Source organism: Pelodiscus sinensis, chromosome 25 (assembly GCF_049634645.1).
Source record: "Pelodiscus sinensis isolate JC-2024 chromosome 25, ASM4963464v1, whole genome shotgun sequence".
Lineage (NCBI taxonomy): Eukaryota > Metazoa > Chordata > Testudines > Trionychidae > Pelodiscus > Pelodiscus sinensis.
This window is the reverse complement of record NC_134735.1, coordinates 17380876-17399233: the sequence shown is the minus strand read 5'-3', so window position 1 is coordinate 17399233 and position 18358 is coordinate 17380876. Positions and strand designations below refer to the sequence as shown.

At 46.5% G+C, this 18358-nt stretch overlaps 1 protein-coding gene across 1 annotated transcript; it reads left to right on the top strand.

Annotated features, from left to right (window-relative positions):
• Window positions 1–28: 28 nt before the first annotated feature.
• Window positions 29–17410, top strand: SNRNP40 (small nuclear ribonucleoprotein U5 subunit 40). The gene is made up of 10 exons (XM_075908884.1): window positions 29–166; window positions 623–752; window positions 2360–2453; window positions 3333–3498; window positions 4580–4702; window positions 6442–6562; window positions 8406–8488; window positions 8924–8985; window positions 14134–14237; window positions 16949–17410. Exons 1-10 carry the CDS (start codon window positions 32–34, stop codon window positions 16996–16998), a joined length of 1068 nt encoding a protein of 355 aa, XP_075764999.1. The 5' UTR covers window positions 29–31; the 3' UTR covers window positions 16999–17410.
• The last annotated feature ends 948 nt before the right edge of the window (window positions 17411–18358 follow it).

The following is an 18358-nucleotide window of genomic DNA, read 5'->3' as shown; positions in this document are numbered from 1 at the left end:
GCCCGAGGCCGAGCGGCTGCCGCGGGCCGGGATGATCGAGCCGCAGAAGCGCAAGGGGCCGGTCCCGGAGCTGGCGCTGGTGGCGGCCGCGGCCAAGCGGCCCCGGCATGAGCTGCTGGGGCCCGGCCCGGGCGGGGCGCCGCCCCCGGGGGCCCTGCTGCAGGCGGTGAGCGCGGGGGGCCCGGGATGGGCCGGGCCGCGTCCCCCGCGGGCGGTGACCCCGAGGCTCCCCGGAGGGGCGGGGGCCGGGCCGGGGGGGGCCGCTCAACTCCTGTCGCAACGTGGCTCCGCCTCTTTGGGTCGTTCGTAGCCTCCGCGCTGAACTGACACCGGCCTTGGTGTGACTCGAGACCAGGCCTCTTGCTGCGCGGGGCCTCCGCCTCCCCATCGGAGGTGGGGCCCGTGGCGGGCGGGGTGTGAGACGCGCTTTGCCATTATTATTATTTTGTGTGTGTCAGAAAAGTGGAAATATGACCCGAGTTAAAACTAGTGAAGGAGTTATGGGAGGGGGGGTGTTTTCTGGCCTGCTCCCCCACACCGTCCACCTTCTGGTTCAGAGGTTTCATTAGCTCATTATTTATTATTCTGTTTCATTTCTGTCTGCATTCCCTCTGTGTTTTAGGGCCCTCCACGCTGTTCTTCCCTCCAGGCACCTATAATGCTGCTCTCGGGGCATGAAGGAGAAGTTTACTGTTGCAAGTTTCACCCTAATGGAGCAACTTTAGCATCTGCAGGATTTGACAGACTGATCTGTGAGTTTGTAATGATCAGTAGTTTGTGCTATGAGGGTGGTTTGTTTAAAAAATAATAATAATAATAATACACTGCTGGTGTAAACTGCTTTCCATTCATTCAAGTGCAATGGAGTGACTGAGCTGCTGAGAGCAATGGGGTGAAATGTTGACAGCAGGCCAGTAATGAGCTGTGCGCTTTTGAGCATATTTCAAAAGCGTTGGTAACCTCTTTAATGCCCTAAATCAGCAGTTCCCAACTGCTAGTCCGTGGACCCCTGCTTACCCTGCCAGGCCATGCCCCCAGCTCTGCTTTCTCACAACACTGTACTGTGGGATACATACTCACAGTGCTTTGCTCACACTGTCAATGACAGTGCCCTCAGCGTGAACATGCTCTGTCAGCAGAGGGAGCAAGTGTGAACACCCTCTAGGCAATTTTTGTTTTTATCAATTTTTGGGTGTTGATATACATTTTGTTAACAAAACTTGGTAATGTAGACATACCCTAACTCTTGTAAGAAGCCACATAGTATTGTTACAGTTAGAGCTCTGCAAATCCATGGATATCTGCTTTATATCCCCTGGTATCCACATCCACAGATGTGGATGCAGATATCTGTGACTCATTTTTATGAACGCAGATATACATTTTGGATTCCTGTTTGTATGAATATGGATTTAACTGCAACACTGTAGTTATGGGTTGCACAGCCATACAGGACTATAAAGGGATGAGAAATCCTTCTCCATAAGGACAGCTTGATGTGGGACTCCTTTCATATCCCATCTAATCTGTCAGCTCTCTACATTTAAGAAGGATACAAAATGAAGGGTATAGAAGAGTTAAAACAGATGTTTCTATTTATGCTTATTCATAATACAGGAGCAAAGATGACATTCAGGTTTGTTGAAAGGAAATACTTTTCTACACAATGGATCATTAACCTCTGGGACTCACTGCAACAACATGCTGTTCAACCTAAGAATGTACTAGGGCAGGGATTGTCAACCTTTCAGATGTGACATGCCAAGATTTAATTTATTCACTTCTATTTATGGATCTGTGTGCCACTGATACTTTTTGAAGTCAATAATAGTCCTATTTACATTTTAGCGGCTTCATTAATAAATAAATTAAGATGCAGATTTTTCTGTTTAGTGTGATCCTTGGTCTTGCTTTCCCTTGCTGAGTTCTCCTATTTCAGGCCCTATAGCAATCAGTTAGCCAGTAACTCTCACATTTAGGATTAAAATCCTACTGCTCATATGACTCGGGTTGTGGAACACATTATTAACCAACCGCCTCTGTCTGTTGATGGGGCGCTCAGAGAAGCGAAGTTCCCTGCACTTTGTCAGGGATGGTGCAGCAGCTGGCCTGGCAAGTGGCAGCTGAGGAACAAGTTAATAAGGGTGGCGGCCATGGGGAGACATGGGCCTCCCTACCCTTCCCCCAGATGAGGAGAACTTTCACATCTTCTGTTCCACATATTTAAAAACCTATTTAAAATGAGAGTTTGGCGATTATGCTGAATATTGTAAGTGCTTCATTTTAGTGAGCCCAGGAAGTGTAGCTGTGATGATGTGGGCGTAGAACATAGTTTTATGTGTATTTGGTTTCTTTCCAGTGCTATGGAATGTGTATGGGGACTGTGATAATTATGCCACTCTGAAGGGACACAGTGGAGCAGTTATGGAGTTGCACTATAATACTGATGGCAGGTAAATATCAGATGAAACTGACTTGAGCTGTCATTAGCCTACCTTGATGATGTTTCCAAATGAACTCTGTGAAATGTTTGGGGAGAGAGTTGGTATGAAAAGCTGCTAGATGAAGCCAGTAACCTTTGGATAAAACTTGTAAAAGGTACCTGCAACTGGCAAGTGGGGAACTAGCTGCTGGTGAATGTAAGTTGCTTTACAGCTCCTCTTCATTGCTTCAGTGCTCACCTGGTGGCTCTGAAGAGAAAAAGCAATGGTGCTCTTTGAATGGCTCCCCCTCCCAGAAATAGCTCCACACGCTACGTCTGTTGTAGAGTGCAGGAGCAAAGAGTAGAACCTAAGTGGCAAGTTCCAAGGCTCATGGATGGGAAGCAGATCTAAAGCCAGGCGTCCCGTCCCATCCCGCCCCTAGCAAGTGAATCTGTGGGAAAGTGGATGGGAGAGACAACGAAGGAACAATTCAGGATAAGAAAAGGAAAACTAGGAAGGCGATGTTGGCAGCTTTCCAGATTATCCAATGCTATCTGAGGTTTTTACAAAAGAGATGGCTCCCCCTCCCCCATCATCCTGAGCAGGGTCAAGAAGATGAAATCCTACAGGCAGCTAGCAGACACCCCCTTCAGTAACTGGATTGAGGGGTACATTGAAAGTGGGATTTTTCATCATTATACTACCCCTTCCTTGGTCCTGCCACAAAACCCCACGCCATCTTTTGGCAACAGCCTCTGAATATTGACCTTAATTTTCTAGCTAGCAAGTATCCCCTTAATTTTCCAAGCCGGAGTCTGAGTGGTGTTTGTAGAGTAACAAAAGGGATTGGGGCAGATATTTTATCACCCTTCAGGATTCCATAGCTGTGTCACCTTTTCCCTCCGCCAGCATGCTCTTCTCAGCATCCACGGACAAAACGGTGGCGGTGTGGGACAGTGAGACTGGAGAGAGAGTGAAAAGGTTGAAGGGGCACACGTCATTTGTTAATTCCTGTTATCCTGCGAGGCGGGGACCCCAGCTTGTCTGTACCGGCAGCGATGATGGGACAGTAAAGGTCAGTGTTTTTGTGTGGAGTGACTCTTGCACTCATGGAGACTATACAAACTCTAGATGGCCCACCTAAATAAAGGTCATTTATTGTCATTGACCATTTAAAAATAACTAATTTAATAAACGTGAGAACGGCCATACTGGGTCAGACCAAAGATCCATCTAGTCCAGTATCCTGCCTGCCAACAGTGGCCAATGCCAGATGCCCCAAAGGGAGGGATCACAACAGGAAATCCCCATGTGATCCTCCCCTGTCACCCATTTCCAGAGAAACAGGCTAGGGACATCATTCCTACCCATCCTGGCTAATAGCCATTGATGGACCATGAATCTATTTTGCTCTTTTTTGAACCCTGTAAAAGTTCTAGCCTTCACTGCATCCTCTGGCAAGGAGTTCCACAGGTTGAGTAAAACTTGAGTAAAACTTTGTTCATTTGATACCCTCTTCGTCATCCAGATTTGCCCCTGAATCAAATCCCAGCCTGAGTCGCTTATTCATTAACTTCCTCAGTTATCCTTGAAATATTTTGGCTAAACAGGACTAGATACTTAAAAATAAAATTAGAATCCTGGAAAAGAACATGAGACTAAGCCTGGAAAATGGCTGGCTCCTTTTGTGAATCAAGGCTGGGATTTTTAATGAGATTTTTCTTGGATCGGAGCTGAGTGCTTCCAGTTCTGCCCTTATTTATGCTCCTGTAAATTCACTGGCTGAAAAAAATCAGCATTTAAATGATAAATGCTGTTCTCTTTCTCCCTGTCCCAAACCCCGTTACCAAGGCGTCATATCCATATTGGAGTAGTCTAACCTGTATTATTAGATCCTTCTTGGGGCATGGAGTTATATTTATACATAACTGCAATCTGGTTTTTTTCCCCTTCTCTCCCCCCACTTGAAAACATACATATTTATGTCAAGACAACAGGTTTCATCCTTTCTGTAGGGATCCTCCACATGTGCTAGCCCCAAATTCAGCCCTTGAGCACTTTGACTGTGTGTAGAGGGTAGTGGGGACACCAGTGAGACTCCCTGGTTGTACTGTGACATGTATGATGTGTATCTTTTGCTTCCCCTGTCCTTTCAGCTGTGGGATATCCGTAAAAAAGCAGCTGTCCAGACATTTCAGAACACTTACCAAGTATTAGCAGTGACCTTCAATGACACCAGCGATCAGATTATTTCGGGAGGCATAGACAATGATATCAAGGTATGGTGACTGTTTTACTGCACTTCCCTTTGTAACAGTCCCAAACACAGTTCGTGCATTAGCCCAGATGCTGTTGTGCATTAGGGGCATGGTATGGTAGTGGGTTAGTCTTGGTGGTTATATTAATTTTGCAATCCAGTGTCAGACTTGCACATTTTTCCTAAAGAACCAGCCTGATTTGGCAGTATTGAGTGGCTGGTGATAAACTTAACCTCTGCAAACCCGGCTCCAGTTTCCTACCAGGACATTATTCTGTTAGGTCTGAGAACCACAGGCTGGTGCTAAGATTGTGTTTGATTTAAATGAAACACTGGTTAGCTCTTTGCTAGTTTAAGAGGTCTGCAGAAGAGTCCTTACATGACTCTAGCACAGCTGATGGTGATATCGCTTCTGAGCCTCCAGTCTCCATCTAATCTAGAGCCTGGACAAGGTGGTGCTAGCCTGGGCACTTCTGTGAGACCATTTGAAGCTTTTTTCCAGAGAGAACAGAGCACAGCCTCTGGATCCTTCAGTGTCCATCGTCTGTCAGACAGTTTGTCGTGGCTGAAGTTCTGATGGGGCTAGCACTGACCATGTGGTGATTATCTCCATCACTTTGCTGCCAGCATCCAATGCCTTGTCTTACTGCATAAAGCAGAGGCATCTTAGGTAGGAAGTATATGCAGCCATATGTCCCGTTCCTGGGACAGATGTGCTGGCTTAATCTCCTAGATCTCCAGTGCAAATCCAGCTCGGCAGTGAAGAAGAGTTGTTCACAGCTCGTGACTGTTCTGATCAGTGACCTGTGTGAAAAGAATTGAGGACTAAGCATCACAAGTTGCAGTATTATTTGTTGTAATTAGACTTTGGTGAGAAGTACCAACAAAGACCTGGTATGAAGGGATGGATTGCACCCTCAGCAAGTTCACTGATGACACTAAGCTAAGGGGAGAGGTACATACGCTGGAGGGCAGGGATAGGGTCCAGCGTGACCTAGACAGATTAGAGGATTGGACCAAAAGAAATCTGATGAGGTTCAAGAAGGACAAGTGCAGAGTCCTGCCCTTGGGAGGGAAGAATCCCAAGTATTGTTACAGGCTGGGGACCGATTGGCTAAGTAGCAGTTCTGCAGAAAAGGACCTGGGGATTCCAGTGGATGAGAAGCTGGATATGAATCAACAGTGTACCCTTATAGCCAAGAAGGCTAATGGCATATTGAGGTGCATTAGGAGGAGCATTTGCAGCAGATCCAGAGAAATGATTATTCCCCTGTATCAGAGGCAGCAGCATGGGGGTGCAAATGGGAGCCAATATGTATAGGAAGCAGACTTTTACCTCCCCGAACTGTGGACTGCTGACTCTGCTCTTGGAGAGCTGCCTCCCCTCCCCCCTGCATGTAAATGTGTAACGGCTGAAATTTTCAGAAGGGACATGTTTACCTGAATAAACGTATTTTAACATCTGTACTTGAGACAAATGGGTGGAGAACTTTGCGCTGTTGCTGCCTATGACATACCAATTCGGTGAATTCACCATCCAACAGCCACACTGCTTCTTCCACTCATATCAATCACCAGGGCTCGGTCAAGTAGATTTCAGCTGCGTGCCCCGTTCATTTGTGGCACGCGCGTGCGCAGTGTGGCTCTTGTGCATGCACAGTATGGGGCTGGCAAGAGGTTTTCGCCACCGTTTGTCAAGCCCTGTCAATTACATTGACGAGAACCAAATCACAATGCAGTGCATGTGCGTTTTTCTCAAAGGTATGGGACCTTCGGCAGAACAAACTGACGTACACCATGAGAGGGCATGCTGACTCGGTGACAGGCCTCAGTCTGAGTTCAGAAGGCTCTTACTTGCTTTCCAACGCAATGGACAATACAGGTAAGTCCTAGGATGCCAGGTTGTGGCAATTGAGTGCAGCTATGTAGGCAGCATTCCCGCTGCTAAGATCGAAAGCTGGTTACGGGGGAAATTGTATAACCTTGTGTGAGGAATAACTCCATGCGATTGGGTGCCACAGGAAAATGTAGGTTGGAGTTGTCTGAGAGACTGATGAGTGTGTATTGAAGCTTTAATTCCCGTTATAGTGACACTCTGTTTACAGTGATGCTTCTCGTGAACAGGGTGATGGCACTGGGAGGGTTCGTCATCTCTTCCAAGTGAAGCAAAGGCAACCCCAAATTGCGTAAGAGTGGAAAGCACTGCAGGCATTCAGGGAGGAGCAGCTCCACCTTGTCAGGACATAAGTCAGCTGACCCAAATCTATCCTGCTATCTCTGGTGCCATAATATTGAGCATTGGGAGAGCCGGATAGCTCACCTGACACACCAAGCATAGTGAATTAGTGATTCAGGGTTTCCCGATATAAAATCAACTCCAGTTTGGAGAACCTGGTAATGTCTTGGCCCAATGTACTGAAGGAAGAAAGGAATTTTAGCCTTTTCTCTGAATTTCTTGCTGCTTGTGGGTTTAGCCTAGAAATTAAGGTGGTTTGAACATACTTATAATAGCTTAACTTTTATTTCTGGTAATATATTTAAAACAAAAAAGAATTTGAAAGAATACTCATTTGTGGAGATGACCGCTCCTGTAATCAATTTGTATGGTAGTTATTATGCCAGAATGCTTTGGTTTTGATAGCTATGTGAGCATCCTTATGTAATCAGGACTGTCTGTTCTGGGTCATCCCATCTCAAGAAAGATATATTGGAATTAGGATTGGTATAGAAAAGGGCACCAACAATGATGAGGGGTAGGAATGGCTGCCATATGAGGAGAGCTTAAAAAAACAGAGACTGTTCAGTTTGGAAAAGAGATCACTAAAGGGGCGGATGTGATAGAGAGCTATAAAATCATGACTGACCTGACAGAAATAAATAGGAAGTGTTATTTACTCCTCATAGCACAAGAACTAGGTGTCACCAATAAGGATGTTAAATTGTATTTAATCAGCTAATCGAGCAATCGATGGAATTTCCATTGAGTACTTGATTAGTCGATAACAGGGGAAACTGCAGATCCGCAGCAGGGTTAGCTCCTGGGGCTGGGAGCTAAACTCCACTGCAGCTCTGTCTTTTAAATGTACTACATTTAAAAGGCAGAGGTGCAGTGTCTGGGAATTGGAGCAAGCCAGGACTGAGTCCCGACTTGTGCCTAGTCCTCTCTCCTCCCCCTCCCCCCCCCCCCCCCCGCCTCTGCCTCCCTGGTCCCCCTGCGGAGACAGTGCTGGGGGGAACCAGCTTTTAAGATGGCTCCCTTCAGCACTGGCTCCTGCTCTCTTCCCTTGTTGCCTCTGATAGGCAGCAAGGGAAAAGAAGGGACTAGTTGAGTAGTGACTTGACCACCCAATGAGCCTAGGCTTATTGGGTAGTTGACTACTCACATCCCTAGGCACCAAATGAATTAATATTTAGTGGGTTTAAAAACCAAGAAAAGTGTTTAACACAGCGCACAGTCAACTTGTGGAACTCCTTGCCAGAGGATGTTGTGAAGGCCAAGACTATAACAGGGTTCATAAAAGAACTAGATAAATTGATGGAGAATACATCCATCTAGGCATGGGCAGGAATGGTGTCGCTTGCTTCTGCCAGAAGCTGGGAATGGGAGGCTGTTCTGTTCAGTTCCTCTGAAGCATCTGCATTGGCCACTGTCGGCAGACAGGATCCCGAGCTAGATGAGCCAGTGGTCTGACCCAGTTTGGCGGCTGTTCTGTGCTCCATTGCAGTTCGTATTTGGGACGTGCGACCGTTTGCCCCTAAAGAGAGATGTGTGAAGATATTCCAGGGGAATGTGCATAATTTTGAGAAGGTGAGTGTTCTGCCATTGGAAAGGCTGCTTGTGGATGAAATGCTCCAGCTGTCTAGTCATTTCTCAGTACATTGTTTTTTAAATTCAAATATACACTAGAAAGGATTTAATGAGGACTAAGGGCAAGATTAATGTGTAAAGGGGGTTCCAATTAAAGCTGCAGTAACAAGATTTCTTTGCTCAATTCAGCTATAATTAGTTGTAAATTAAACATTTTCTATGTTTAGTATCCACTTTGTGTAAAATAACAAGGCACTGGATGTTTCCAGCACTAAAATGCAGTCTTTTAACTACAGGCTTATCTTCCAAAAAGAGATAATTAAAGTGTTCTTCATGATCATTCCAATCCCATGGTGATTTTTATTTCAAGCCAAAGGGGAAACCAAAAACATCTCCTATTAATGGAACTCTGCATATTTATGTTTTGTTTCTCAGAATCTTTTGAGATGCTCATGGTCACCAGATGGGAGTAAAATAGCAGGCGGCTCAGCAGACAGGTAACACTTAATCATTGTGCTTTTGTCTGTCACCTTCTATCCCAAAGTGCTTCACAGTCACTAGCTGAGCCAGTGAGTTACGTTCTGTTAGACTCGTTTTTCGGGAGATGAGTGCAGGGGCAGAGCTGAGACTGAAGCTGCAGCCTGTCACAGTGTACTGCACTGCCTTCTGGGAAGGTAACACTGACTGTGGTTATTAAAGCAGCATACAAGACACGCTTCGAAGATAATAAAACCTGCAGCACTAACAGGATGGGCTTTGCAAAGGACATAGACAATGCCAGACCAACATGCTCATTTCTTGACCCAGTTGCAGAACAGCTGGACAAAAGGCATGTTCTGCAGAGATATCGGGAGACTTTTAGACTGTTGGGTATAGAGCTGTGGGAAGCTATGCTAGAAGCAAGCAATCCAGATGGCTTGCCTGTGAGTGCTTCCAGCTGGATTGAAAATGAACAGAGCAATCGAAGCAAAGGCTAATGGCTAGAGTAACTGGGTGGATGCGTTCAGTGGGGTACTCCAGGGATCCGTGCTTGTATTAACTATTTTTATTAAGGATTTTGAAGGATGAGTTAAATATGCATAAATTAGCATCCTCTGGGACTTTGTAGTGGAAGGTGCTGAAAACACACGTGACAACTGAGAAGTAAAACACAGGAAGCTAGGGAGGTCAAATCTGGGCATAAGAGACTGGCAGTTGCTGTAATGGATGCTAGCACAGCTGGAAGGAGCTAATCCAAACACATCAGTGACAGGAATTCTATGCAGCAGGGCTAAAGTCAAATTCAGCTACATCAATGGCATAGCTTAAGTTGAAATAGCTTAATTCGGCTTTTGACGCTGTCTACGCAGCAGGATATCAAAAGGAAGAACGCTCCTCCGTCAGTTTCCCTTACTCCTTGTGAAATGAGGGTACAGGAGTCAGAGTAAAAAGTCCTCCAGCTCGCCATGATTTCGGAATAACGACTTGTGGTGTAGATGTGCACTGTGTTATATTGGAATAACGCTGCTGCATAGCCATTCCCTGAGAGACCTAGAGATAATAGCAGTCAGCAGATTAGATATGAACTTGTGCTGGAGGAGGGGGAAAATTCTGGTTCTAAATATCCAGCTAAGGAGCCTGAGAGACTAAGTCTACACTGGCACTTTACAGCGCTGTAACTTTGTGGCTCAGGGATGTGGAACCCCCCCTCCCCAGCCCCTGAGCACAGCAAGTTACAGAGCCGTAAAGTACCAGGATGAACAGGCTACAACGCTTGGAGTCGTGCGCCCCACGCAGGTGGCTACATCCCTTGTGGAGGTGGTTAACACGGAGCGCTGAGTGAGCTCTTTGCCAGCAGTGGTGCTGTGGCCTTGCTTTCAGTTTAAAGCACTGCCGTGGCTGCTGTAGACGAAGCCTGAGTAAGCTTTATGTGCTGCTGCATGAAATGCTAATGCTGCTATTGCTTAGCTAGGAGATCAGCTGTTATTTATTAACACAGCTAGTGTTAGGCTGGTCCTTGACTGGACAGCACAGCATGGTGACTCAGGATTAAAACTGCAAGCTGTTCCATGGGCGCTGGGTGAAGTCCAACAACCTGAAATGACCCAAGTGTGTGGGATCATCTTCCACGATGGGACAAGTAGAGACGCTGGATTCCGTACATGTCCACAGCTCTTTCTGCCTGCATGTCTGCAAGATCTTATTTTTAGAAGTCCTGGTAGGAGATCAAAATGAAAGTAGTCGTTCTGCCTCTTTGAGATGCAAAAGTTGGCTGCAAAGTAGTGATTGGCTTCCTGCTATGTTATATGACCCTGAAGATGGCTGAATTTAGCTGAAAATCCTTAGGGCTGTAAATTGACTATTTGCTGAGCCTTCAGAAACTTGTTGTGGTTAAAAGAAGCAATTAACAGAGCCTCGCCTGTCCCACAGCTTTAATAACCATATATAATGGAGAGAATGTTGGAGCAAAAATTTATCACAGCTTTCACCTACTAAGTTGAAATAGGGGAATTCTAATGTAAAGAGATGCTGCATTAAATAATTTTAAAAGCCCGTGCTTGTGTATAGCTATTTTCCTTGTTAAAGCACTTTAATGAAGCGAGTAAAGTGTGGTGTGAATATGTATGCAACAGAGTAATGTTGCATTGTCAATAAACGTGGCGTTTTGCCTTCTCCCCCACAGTCTGGAAAGTGACTATTCCTTACGTTATACTTGAAAGAATTTCCCAGGATCTTTTTAGGGGGAGAAAGGCAAAATGCCACACTTATTGACAATGTAACATTAGTTTATGTGCATATTCTCTCTCTCTCTCTCTCTCCTCCTCCCCCACCCCCTCAATCTTGCTTTTGCTTAAAGTTACCAGTCTGTTGATCACACTAACTCACTGGCCAGATGGGTTAAGTGCAAAGAGAGGAGCAGGGCCTTCTCTCGGTCCGGACTGATGGTCTGATCTTGACGACACCCAGAGATTCATGCAAGACACCCCATCTCTTATAAGACTTTTCTCCCATTCAAGTCTACACATCTTGCTGTATCCGTTCTTAATCACCATTTTAACATCTGTTTGTCTGGAAGTCATTCTTCTTTGCCATCTGACATCAGTATGTTGGTGCCTCCTTCCCAGTGTCTATCTCAAGGCTGCCTTGTTTGTAAAGGGGTGCTTACCCTTCACTCCACGGCTGTCTGTAGTGTCTTTCGTCGGTCTGCGTTGTTTTGGGCCTCAATTTATGGTACTCTGACACCTCAGAGTCTTACAGCCTCTCCTCCTAACACTCACATTCCAAACTCATTCACTTTGTCCTCCCCAGGAACTACACAATTATTTCACACATGGGAAAAGGGATACCTTTTGTATGGACAATTGTATCCATATATTTCTAATACAAAGCTTCTGCTAGTACAAATTTTTAATTATTCATCATATTTTCTTTATAACACAGCCTGTATTCTGATTACTCCTAAGAGCAACCGTGTGATTGTGCTGAATCACAAGGAGCCCTTCTGATCTCTGTGTTACCAGATACAAACACAAGCAATCTGCCTGATAGATCTTCCTAAAGGACCTAGAAGACTGTTCTTCCCTGCTCACCAGAGAAGGGTGGCTGGCAGAGTTAGTTTAACATTTATTCTCATACTACCCATTTAAGCACATCTCATAAAACATTATAAAATTCTGTTGTCTACACTTACTCAGGAGATGGACCAAAAATCAGTGAACTCTGTGGAGCAAGGGGAGGGAGAGTTCTAAGAGTTGTTAACGAAGTACTAATGCCAAGACCCGATACTGCTCTCGGTCCTGTGAACCATGTAGAAAGCAATAGGCTACCAGCTGTAACTGAGAATGTGTTGAATCCCAATGACTAATACAGAAGGCAGAAGCAATGGCGTGACTGAGCTTGGCATTTGGATCTCAGGCTGAGTTTGTAGGGCTGGCAGAAAAGACTTAAGAGCACATCTGATTTGGAGAGAAATAAACATGCAGACACACCTGTTTCAGACCAGAACAACACTGTGGGTTGCATTCTGCAATTTTTCTTGTCTGGTTGTCCTTTGTGCCCTCATCCTTTGCAGTGTCCCTTTTGATGGATACAGCAATGCTCCTAACTTGAGAGGAGTTGAGCCAGTCTTCTCATGCAGCCTAGCCAATTACCGCAACATCAAAACTTCCCCCCCAGCTAGCAAGGTTAGTTTGAGAGGCTGGTGACGTCCAGAGAGAGCTCTTCTTTCAGTTAGCATTTCTGTTCCAAAGCAAGAGAGAGCAGACTCACTTTAGTTCCTAGCTGGCAGCTTTCCTGAGCCCATTTCAGTGAATTCTTTAAGAGGTGAACCCTGTAACGAATGGTTTCACATGCTAAAGCAGTTCTGGCATGTTTGACAGGAAGTGGTGCACACGTCGTTTATAATCTTCCGCTCAGCGATCTTTCTCATTCTGACTGTCAATAAAGCCCCTAAAAATTTCACTGTAGCTAAGGTCAGAACACGAGAGAAACTGGGGCATTAGCTGAGCAGCTAGTCACTCAGCCATACTGGTCACAAATGACACACAAACTGTATTTGCAATAATGTGTTTGCATTCTTGGGGGTAGCATGACTTGCAGTTGCCTTTTTTTAATCTGCTTAAGAGCTGAACTTCTCATACTTCCAGAAGTTAGTTTCTGACCCAGAATATCCTTCAGCCAAGGAGATGCAGCCAGGCAGGTCCCAGAAATGATGCACGCGAGGGCAGGAGACAGATTAGGAAGCGACCAACGAAAGGGAGTTGCCACCTTGTAAACTGCCAACTGGAAGTGAATCCTGACTTTGTTACCATGTAGGCAATGGCAATCCAGCTCCAAACGGCAGTAGCTGTGACGGATTGAACTGTGCCAATTGGCTCCGTGGGGAAGTCAGCCCTTCCTCTCTGGAGCAGCGCCTCTTTCAGGAGCAGTGCTCCTCCAAAGCGCACTGATGCTGACGGAGAGCAGCTGCTGCGGGGGGCTGGGGCGGTTTGGCAGCACACAGCTGTGCTACACGCCAGTTTGTCACAAGTGGTGGCAAATGCTGATGTGCCACTGACAGTTCAGGATGAATTTGTAGGCAGGTGGATTGGTGAGCTGGGGTTTTCCTAGGACGCTGGGGAGGGCGTCTCTGCTCCTCCAAAGCGAGACGTGCCCGCCGAAGCTCAGGCTCTCAGGCTGCGTCTCATCCACAGGCTGCACAGCCAAGCTCTCGGTGCCTTGTGCTAGCCTGCTGGGGCTTTGGCGCTCAGATAAAATCCCCACTGCCACCTCTCCTGCCCATCCCGTGTGTCACTTCATCCCAAGCTGTTACGATGGCTGTAGAGAGCCCCTGTGACCTGGAATTCCAGCCATCTGCCTTCTTGTCTGAAACCCCCTAGGGCTCTCAGCCCTTCACAGGTATAGGCCGAGAGGCTTTCTGTCTGCCTGGGCTGCTGCTCGCTGTCTAACCCTGTCTTTTGTCTGCACCTGGTAACGATACACTTTTGTCTCCGGAGTCATTTCTTGGCATGTTAAAGATGGAAGGCAATTGTAGCTATTCAAGCGTAATGGGAAATGAGAGTTACTGGGAAATCAAGACAAATTGGAGGCTGAAGCGGGAGGTTTCTTTCCTTTTTGAAGTCCTGCCCTCGGGAAGCTCTCACCCTCGTAACGATTGTGTCTTGCAGGTTTGTTTATGTGTGGGATACAACCTCCAGGAGAATTCTCTACAAGCTGCCAGGCCACGCTGGCTCCGTAAACGAGGTGGCTTTTCATCCAGAGGAGCCAATTAGTAAGTCTTGTTGACTTGTCACGACTCTCTAGTCTTCTAGGGAAGTGATGTGGAATGCTGCCGGAGTATTTCAAAGCTTTATGCGAAGCGCAGGCCTCCCCCCGAGCCCAGGAGAGGGGCATGCTGCTGTAGGCTTTCTGTGAGGAGTGAAGCTGTGACCTGCAAACAGCCTAATAAACCTTCCATGCATTCCTTCACCTCTGAGCTGAGCTCCCCCTGCCCCAGGACTCATGAACATAAAGGGGATGTGCCCGGAAACTAACATTGCAAGTGCATGTGGGGTGACCTTTTTATTACTGCTTCTTTAAATGGCCTGTTTCAGAAGGTACCAGTCCCCCGGTGGAGGGTGGTGGAGGGGAGGTCTAGCCCTATCTGCTAGATGGTTTCAAAAACTGTCATCCCTACACCATGCCCTCTCTGCTTGTGCCAGCACTGAGAGCTGAAACCATTCATAACAACAGCTGTTTCTTAACAGTCTTTGTAGTACAGACAGGTCCTCTGGGTTACACTGTTTCCATGGAAACATAGACTCATGGTTATCATGGACTGGGTTGCCCCTTTGCGTTGGCCAGGAAATTCACACTAGTCACCCCCGTAAATGCATTGTTCCTGGGAACGAGTATCTCCACAGAAGGTTGGGTGTGGTAATTCAGTGCCAGGAATTCATGAGTTTGTCCCTCAGTTATTCATTGTTCTGTCTCCAGGTCGGAGAGGTGCTGGAAGCACAGAGCAATCTCTCTCTGCACAGAGGAGGCTTGTTGTTTGCAATTGCATGCAGCTAAGCACTATTTTGTGAATCATTCATTGATCTGGAAAAATAAAGCAGGGATCTGTCCCCTCCATGGGCAAAGGTTTGAGGGTGACTCATGTTAACATCAAAGGGAGCTAACCTTGTAAGCCGCTCCCTTGCTCACAGATCCCCAGGCTTCTGCATTGGAGGCACACAGACTTCTAAAGAGGGCTGAGATTAGGGGCCTAAATCAGTCATCTTTAGATAAGAAGATCTTTAAGGGTACGTCTACACTGCGGTGCTATTTTGGGATACTTCGGTACCTGAAATAGCTATTGCACATCTTGACTAGGGATGTAAGCGACTAATCAGGTAGTTGACACACTGGTCAACTAGTTGCTTCCCCTCCTTGCTCCCTCTATTCGAAAGAGGCAGCAAGGGGAGGAAGAGAAGGGATGCTAGGTGGAGCCAACTTAAAAAGCCGGTTCCCTCCAGCTTTGGGGGGGGAGGGGCACAGCAGCGACTAACCTTGCCACTGCTGGGTCTCTTGCACATTTCAGAACGGAAGTGCCCGCATGGAGCCTGGGGTCAGTGGAACTCCCCTTTGGCCCTGGGCTCCATGTAGCGTTTCAGTCTTTGAAATGCTCGAGAGCTGGGGCTCTTGTACATTTCAGAGATAGCACGTGCTAGTCCTTAACGACTAATCAAATAGTGGATGGATATCCCATCGACTGGTCGATTAGTTAATCGAAGTTTAACAATCCCTAGTCTTGACCGTGCACCTGCTGTTTCAAAATATCTTTAGAAATAGTGGGCGCACTATTCTAATGTCCCTGTAAACCTTGTTCCACAAGGATTAAGGGACATTTTGGAATAGCAGTTTCATAATGAAATAAGCTCTGCAATTTGTGTAACTCAAATTGTGTAGCTTATTTCGAGCTCAAGGTGCACTGTAGTCGCATCGTCGTTGACTTGCCTGGGAACCTGCCCTGGGTAATGGGTACAGCAGGTCTAGAAAGAGACTCGCTGCATTTGAGATCTGTGTCGTGAAGCCACTGAATTCCCTCATCTGAATTGAAGATGATGGGGTGATGGCTGAATCGGTTTGCTTTATAGCTATTGTGGTAAACCAGCATACTGGCCCTTGGAGACTTTTGATAGACATTCCTCCCTCTAGTGGCTAGTGCTCTGAATTGGAGTACTAACATTTCTTGAATCTGAACATCTTTTTGGCAAGGAACATACATAACGGCTACATCTAGACTGGCATGATTTTCCGCAAATGCTTTTAACAGAAAAATGCTTTTAACGGAAAAAAACTTGTGGAAAAGAGCGTCTAGATTGGCACAGCGTCCGTGCCAATCTAGACATGGTTTTGCACAAGAGAGCCCCAATCACCATTTTCGCCATCGGGGCTTTTTTGCGCAAAACAGTTTTCAGCTGTCTACACTGGCCCTTTTGCGCAATAGCATTTCCAGAAAAGGGCTTTTGCCCGAATGGGAGAAGCACAGCATTTCCACAAGAACACTGACAATCTTACATGAGATCGTCAGTGTTCTTGCGGAAATTCAAGTGGCTAGTGTAGACAGCTGGCAAGTTTTACCGCAAAAGCAACTGCTTTTGCGGAAAAACTTGCCAGTCTAGATGCAGCCAACATGTTTGACATTTTATAGCTAATTTTAAGGAGAGCAGCAATAACAGTGTAAACATTTAATATGTCACTTCACATGAAGCATGCCTGCAATTAGAACTTGGAATAGAAAAATGTGTCAGGAATATGCAAAATGTGATTAGCTGTCAGTAACCGAATAATTCTGACCAGCATGCTGGGGAGAGAACCGTTTTAGTTCGAAAGTTCCTTTATAGACATGAGTGAGAGCAAGAGAAATGGGCACTTAAATCCAAATGGGGGTTAACTCCTCTGCAGCTGAACTCTCCACAGGCTCTTAACATTTTGATTTTTCTCTCTCTCCCGATTCAGTACTCTCTGCATCTAGTGACAAAAGACTGTATATGGGAGAGATCCAGTGATGAGACGATAGCTTAATATTTGACCTTGACATCTTCGGTTTACAGAAGTAGAATTGAATTGCTTCGAACCAGTGCCAGCCCCTTCACACACGTGGCGACCACCATGCCAGCTTCATTTGCAGAGCAATCTTTGTCTTAACCGAGCAGGCTTCGGAGAACCACTCTCTGGATGCTCCTCCAGCAAAAAGGAGGGAGGAATTTTGGGGAGGGGAGGCGGTAGGAATCATTGGAATTTTTAAGATGTTTCTTGTATTCCCAACTTCTACTGCTGAAGAGGTTATTGGCCATTGCCAGAATCACTTACTGCATTTTAATACGTGTCAACAAATGGTAAGTGATTTGTATATTTCCTATCCACTTTCTCCGGGTTGTTTTTGTACAAACAAACTAAATAGATGACTGTTTATAAGAATTGTGACTGGAATTTATTCATCTATTGTTCAGCATTAAGTGGGGAATGTTGCTTTAATAGAATCCAGGGAAAGAATCCACTTCATCTTCAGAGGAGCGACTTTATTTTTTATTTAGAGCCATAAAAGTGACCACACTGGAAATAATTATCTGGCAGCCACTGAATCCTATTTTCTTGTTTTGAGTAAAAACCGGCCCAATGCTATAAACCAGTGGTCCCCAACCATTGGGGTTGCCGGGCGCCAGGGGGCACCGTGTTGGGGACCACGGCTATAAACGAACTTTAAAGAACAGCAGTTTCTAGAACAACGAATATTTAGTACTCGACAGCCAAAGGAACCAGCCCCTTCCCCTTAGCTGCAGTTTCTGCAGAAAGAGGGGTTTGGGGTTTTTTTGCGGGGGATGGGTCCAGACCAGAATGAAAGAGGCTCCGCCCCGCCCCCTTCCTGCATGTCTCTGCCTGGCCCTCCTGATGGTGGGGGCAGCCTCTTGACAAGGTGCCTTCAATTCTGACCCCCAGCGGGGGTGAGTGGGGTTCCCTCTTCCTGCAGTTTCTCTCAAGTGAATGGAAGTGTCTCTGCAGAGCATCTCTGGCCTGCTCTGAGCCGCTGCTGTGGCCTTTGAGCCAAACCCATTCTTTCCAGAAGTGCTGCTGTCAGCATTTCCCCAGGCTGTGCCCATTCTACCTGCCCATCCCCGGGTGCTGTCCGGGGGGGGATGAGCAGGTATAATATTGGTTTTATCCGCAGGGCAAGTTTTTTGGGTTTGTAAAGCAAAAATGTCCTGCCTGCACAAAATCAACCGACTCCCTCGTTTGTGTGCTCTGTTCTGAGCAGGGCTGGGGCGTGCCCAGGTGGGTTTCCCTGTCCCAGACAGCTTTGTGCCCCTTGCAACGACCCCCCACTTTTCCGAGCAGGGTCTCGCACGAGGGACCTGGGCTCCCTTCCAT